This window comes from Centruroides sculpturatus, unplaced genomic scaffold, assembly GCF_000671375.1.
Source record: "Centruroides sculpturatus isolate CEXI.00-Female unplaced genomic scaffold, Cexi_2.0 scaffold1878, whole genome shotgun sequence".
NCBI classification, from domain to species: domain Eukaryota; kingdom Metazoa; phylum Arthropoda; class Arachnida; order Scorpiones; family Buthidae; genus Centruroides; species Centruroides sculpturatus.
Genome location: NW_019387149.1, coordinates 37,492 through 43,802, shown reverse-complemented (window position 1 = coordinate 43,802; position 6,311 = coordinate 37,492). Strand labels below are relative to the sequence as shown.

At 34.9% G+C, this 6,311-nt stretch overlaps 1 protein-coding gene across 1 annotated transcript in view; it reads right to left on the bottom strand.

Moving 5' to 3' along the window:
* Positions 1-6,311, bottom strand: part of LOC111616193 — a 12,749-nt gene continuing 6,438 nt past the window's right edge. The window contains exons 2-3 of the mRNA XM_023357616.1: positions 1,912-2,098; positions 1-1,820 (exon numbers count right to left, since the gene is read on the bottom strand). Of these exons, the coding sequence (XP_023213384.1) occupies positions 1,174-1,820; positions 1,912-2,098 (834 nt within the window). The 3' untranslated portion in view covers positions 1-1,173. The remainder of the gene's footprint in view (positions 1,821-1,911; positions 2,099-6,311) is intronic.

Below are 6,311 nucleotides of genomic sequence, written 5' to 3'. Positions count from 1 at the left end.
ACGTGTATTGGGTCGCATTTTTTTGCCTTGGGCCACGGGTTGGACACCTCTGATCTAAATCGAGATCTCTGCGAATTACAAAATGTACGATTCTGAATTACAAATGACATTGTTATCATCAAACCGCATGACTTTTAAACTCTCAAACTCAAGGATGTGTGTAGACTTTATTACTGATGTGTTAAAATTGCAGGGATTTTCCACCGAGCTGACAAGTTAACCTGGTCTTGGGTTCGTGCCCACCACCCTGCAGGTACAGTACACCTTACTACCAGAAAGCCGACGTCAGCGACCGTCTCCACCCCAGCACTAGATGCCGTGGTGGTAGTGGTCACATCTCAAAAACATAGTCAAAATGGCTTAGCCCAGAGACCAAGCTGTGCCTGAGCACGCGACTAAGAGACCTCGACCAAAGGCAGGGCACCGAATGCTTCCCACGCTTTAGCGCACGGGAATCAGTCAGCTTACAGGTATACAAAACCTGCACCTTGATGTTAGCCAAAAGGCCAAGAAGTTTGTTTTGTTGTATTCTTGTTTAGCGTCAAACTTGGTTCTTAAGAACTACATATACATCGTGGGTTATGAAACTGGTGCTTCTTAAAAACATAAAAGTCGTGTTTCCACAATGCTATCCTTCTGATTGTTAAAGGGTTCATCTCTCTATTTTATAAGGGAAACGCTCAAGAAAACAGGAAGAGTCAATTCTTAATGAGCCATTATGTCAGGTCCGTGTATATAAAAAGATCTTGTCCCCAATTACCGTAATAAAATACGCTTTTTGTGTAGTTTTATAAGTCATCTAACATTCAATGTTAGATAAAGCTAGCTGGAAATAGAAAAGAAACATTCAATGTTAAAACAATGCATTAGCATCATACAGATTAATAGTACAGATGATTTTTCTCGAGAAATTTCTGCCAAATGTGGAAATCTCTACTGCATGTATTTTTTTTTTGTACATCAAAACTACTCAGGACAGTATACATGTCAAATATCTTTAAGATTTACCCAATAGTTTTTTCTAGAGACAGTTTTGAGTTTTGAACACCCTGCTTATTGTTTCATTGAATCATATCTTTAATTATGCTATTTTCCTTAATTTTTATTTAATTAATTAAACTATTAAAGTTCATTTAATAGTACAAAGCATTTCATACAATTAGCATGTTTATTTCATCGAAACCAAAGCAAAATTAACACTGCAAATAGATATGTATCTTTTCGAAATGAACTTTCACGTATAGTTAGCTGATTCTCTTCAAATGGTGGAATGTGTTTAACACCGAAAAAACATTCGTTATTGAATGGTAATATAGGTACATTCGGGTACATTTCTGTAAATAAAGACAATGCTCCTTTGTTTTCTGCATCGTCATTTACCGAATTTTGGCTAAAATAAAACGCTATAGATTTGTACGCCACGAAGTGCCCAAGAGTAGGAAATATTCTTCTCAGTGCATCTTTACTTCTGGGTAGTTTTATTGACATAGCTTTAAGTCTCCTTCCTGAAAACACTATGCATCTGTAGTCCTCATGACGTTTCTTAACGTCTTCAAGATTAGCTAGGCCTGCTAACGCGCATTTTGGTGTAACATTTAACAGTCGGTGGTCTATTTTGCCACTCAAGAACCATAAAACACATTTTGTTTCCTCATCTGGAATTTTCGTAAGTTTTGAAAAGTTCGTCTTACTCGGCTCCATCATTTCTTGAATTTCCACAGACGAAAAAGTAAATCTGTTCATGTTCACACCCGGGAAAGACGGAAAAAATGCGATCCAAACGTAAAATAGATCCATGTCAAAGTCCTCTTCCGATTTTTCTTTAGCATTAAACGGACAATAACTTAAATTCAGTTAAAATAAAAAAAAAATTAATTTTTATGTTTTCATAAAACATTGCACAATACTTACTGTATAGTTTATTAATTCCGAACTTGAGTGGATCGTGTAACTTTTTGTTGCATATATGGCAATCAACATTCCAACTACTATCGAAACCCACAATAAAATTACGGCTTTCTTCTTCTTCTTTAACGTAGTGAAACAAACAAGAAGGTGAAACAAAAGCAATCATTCGCATTAACCAGCGTGGCAATATCTATAAATAGGAACAAACATTAAAATTTATTATATCCTCTAGAACATGGCATTTAAGATTTCATGAAGTCCATGAACTTAGATAAGAATATTACAATTTTATCTTCACTCATTTTATAAGCGCATATATATTGTATATTAATAATTTATTCTTTTTTAAATAGCCTGATAACTATATTTCAATATAATTGGGCTGCGATTTTAAAATTACAGACCTATAGATTTCCTCTGTTGCACGTTTGTCTGTCATTCGTTAATTAATTAATTAATCTCGAGAATGGAGTTATATATATGAAAATCGAGACCAGATATGGAAAGCTTATTTTGCATCAAAATATGATTAATATTGCAGCCAGGCATTGTGATGATGTCACAATAATAAAGTAGTCATTAATTATATGTAATCTTTTACATTTTATGCACTAAAAACGATTGTTTTGTTACGAATACGTAGGCTTCAATAGATAAACAACAAGGTCAAAGCTACAAAAAAAATTGCTTATTGATGGCGGAGTTCATAAAATTACTAAACACTGATGATTAGCGCCTCATTGAGAGGCTGATCGCGTGAATTTTTCCAGATTTTCTCAGACTTAAACGGGCAATTCCCGTAGAAATTACTTCCCCAGGAATCATTTTTCCTTGGCGGATCGCCCACGTGTAGCTTTTCAAACGGAAACTCATTGAGTGGTTTTTCAGAAAAGTCGGACTAACAAAGGCATGTGGAAACACGTTTCAAATGGTGCATTGCTTAGTAAGCGGTTTTAATACAACCGGATAAGAATACTATTGACATAGCTTATCCGGCTGTGTTAAGGCTTCTTTACACAGCAAAAATATTTCTTGCGTTCTGTATGTTAGAAGCTTTCAGATACAACAAGTTTTTACTTCATAGCTTTAATACTTTGGCGGAAAAAAGAAATACGCTTGGCTTCTCACAGAAATCAAGTTGACTAAGTCGCAGTAAAAACATTTATTGATTTTAACCGTTAATCAAGCTTAACCGTTATGTTAAGGTTACTTTCAGACTGGTTACTTGGTCGCACCACTGATTGGCACTATCGGTCGCGTGTACAAGTGACTCATATGTACCACTAAGAGGTAAGGGCACTTGATGGCCTTTGTGAAAAATCTATCCCAAACGAGGATCCGTGACTACCTATCACAGACAAGCGCCACTAACATTTGTCTGAAAGCATATCTCCAATATACTAGGATTTCAGTGAAGATAAATGGGCGTTATTGAATAGCGCGAGCAAAAGCAGCCCTGTACTGTACATCATACTTTCCTGTTAACAATGCAATCATGCCAGTCATCTACAGTGATACCTCGGTTTTCGTTCTTTAATCCGTCTGAAAACAATCGGCGAAATCCGAAACCAACGAAAATCGAGGCAATTATTTCCATATGAATTAATATAAATCCAATTAATTCGTTCTAGACACTCTAAATTACGATACCAAAACCACATTCTATAGAGAATAAATGTTGTGTTTAATACTAAAAACAATAAGATATTAATGTAAAATGAATATAAAAAACTAATGTGAAGAATAAATGAACATTTAACATGGTATTTAACATGGCATTCGAAGAGCTGCTGGCTATGGAAAATTTCTTTAGTCCATGATGGAGCTAAAAGAAAAGGAAAGCAATGGAAATTGTTTGGCTAGACACGCGGGGTAATGCTCACACAACGAGAAAGAACGGCACACTTATCAGGAAAACACGTGGGTTGCCCTATGCTTTTACAAAATTATAAGGAAGTCACGACGAAAACCGAGACAAATTATTCGCGAAATAAGTCGATGATAACCGAAGTCGACGAAAACCGAGTTATTACTGTATCTAACTCACTTCAGGAGAAAAATTTTGAATTGAAATAACGTAACTTCCGGTTTAAACCGGAAGTTCGTATATAGTTAATCGTGACTTTCTGCATTACGCTTTCCAGTTCTGGTTTGAGTTTAATCTTTCTAACTCTGTTCTAGAGATTAAGGACAGACAGACAGACACGCTACTGGGAATTTATTAGGCTACAATTTTTCAAAATTGCTGCCCAGTTGTGAAATTTAGACTATATAAAATAAGCATTTAAGCAATTGAATAGCCATTTAATTTGCTTACTTCGTAGCACGCATGAAATGTATACTTAATGATGTTTTCAAATCAAAATACATTAAAATATTTATAAAACTAGTTTCAAGGACCCGCTTCGCTGGGTTTTTATTTGTGGGCAAAAAGTAACGATAGTGAAGATTAAGATAATTACATTATAGCCAATCTTACCCGTTTTCACAAAATGCAAGAATTAGGTCCCCCGTTTCCAGACTAATTAGAGAATTTTTACGTCCAGTCAAACGAACNTTTCCTTTCTTCTCTTTGCTGGAATCAGAGACGAGCCGCCATTTTACTCGCCATAGGTAACGTTATCCAATTGTTCTTACTTATTAGTGCAGTCTAAAGATTGGTGACACTTTGAATTTCATAGCAATTGGTTTTTTTGACAAGCACACCTATTTGTGGTACATTTATTTGTGGCAAAGATCTTATTTTCACTTTACCGAGTGCCTAGTAGGTAATGTGCGGATTACCTAGATACTCTGCACATTATCTAGGTATTTTGAGAAATGGAACAATTTTCACAACTTTAACGGATCACGCTAGTTAATCTGCAGATTAGCTAGATAATCTGCAGATTAACGACTTTCGAGCTTTAGCGGTAACATGGACATTATATAAATGTACTGTACAGTACACTAATATGTTTGATGTAATGTGAGCGTATAGTGCTTCCCTCCAGATGTATGCGACTCATGCATCACCCTATATTTTATTTACTGTTACAAAATGATTTGTGTATATTGTACATGTTTTTATTTTTATATTATGGCCTAGTTAAGTCTTCTAACTTATTTAAAGCTGTTAATTATACTTTAAATTTTTATTTGTTTTCCTTCACATCATTAACGTGTACTCTACAGTATGTAATGGTGGGGAATAAACATATGTTATATTAACATAAGATCTTTAGAAAATTCCTAATCTCTGCACTACGGTATAATTTGTTAAAGAAAGCATTTTCCTCAACAACGAACTCCTTTAGACTGGTGTTTTGCTTCATTAATTAAGCCTCTTGATACTATTTGCTTTATTATGCCTTTATTTCTTGGTAGTTATAGGTCTTAATGCTATTTGATTAAAGCTTGATAAAGCATCTGTTTAATTCTTTTCGTGTAAATTACAGTAAATAGTATAATTTTAGTACAATATACTATATGTTTGGTTACCCGGCTTTATACATACTTTATTTTTGAGTTGAAATGAAATATTTTCAAATAATTAGAAATGTGTGAAAGAAGAAGGAATCAATGTTGCCAAATGTTTTTAGTGTTGTAGCCAAAATTTTTAAAAAAAATAGCCCAAAAGTAGCCAACTTAAAAAATTCCTTTTTAATATCCCAAGATTTGACGATAAAATAAAAGAACACGCCATTTATGCTTTTCCAGCAATAACTTTAATCATAATAAATGTTTTCGGCCAATTTACAGGCCTGTAAACTGATCGAAAATAACTCAAAATATATGTACACACTGTAATTTACTATGTCGAAACACTTGTTTTATCTGCAAAGTAGATTGCAACGAATTATGAAACAAATGATCTTGCCAAGACGGAATATAAAAAATCAATTTTTTATGTAATATTCTTAATAGTTATTAATTTGCTATTGCAAAAAATTTATCAAACTATAATTATTTAATTAATTTGAAAGTTAACTAATAGATTTATTTATTAAGCCAATATGTACTGTGCAATAATAATAATAATAATAATAATAGATAAAGAATTCCTCTCCCGTGGTTACCACCTGGTCGTGGTGGGAGAGCCCAGTAGTTTTACAGATCCATAGGGCAATGCAGGCTGGAGCAAAAGCTCCTGGTAGGGACACCCATGCCAGTAAGATCTATGGGGAGAAATGAAGCTAAGAGTGACCACACATCCACATTTTGTGGAGATAATCATTATGGTAGTAACCAGATCTAAGTATGATACCGGCTCGTACGTCGCCCGGGTTAACAAGGTCCGCGTTCGTGGGTTAGGCAGAGGCTCACGTTCGAAAAATAGGCCACAGTCTCCCTTGGTTACCGGTGGCGAAAGCAGCGCCGGCCCAAGCATGGCTACTGCAATGCCCTCAACAGATGTGAGGAAT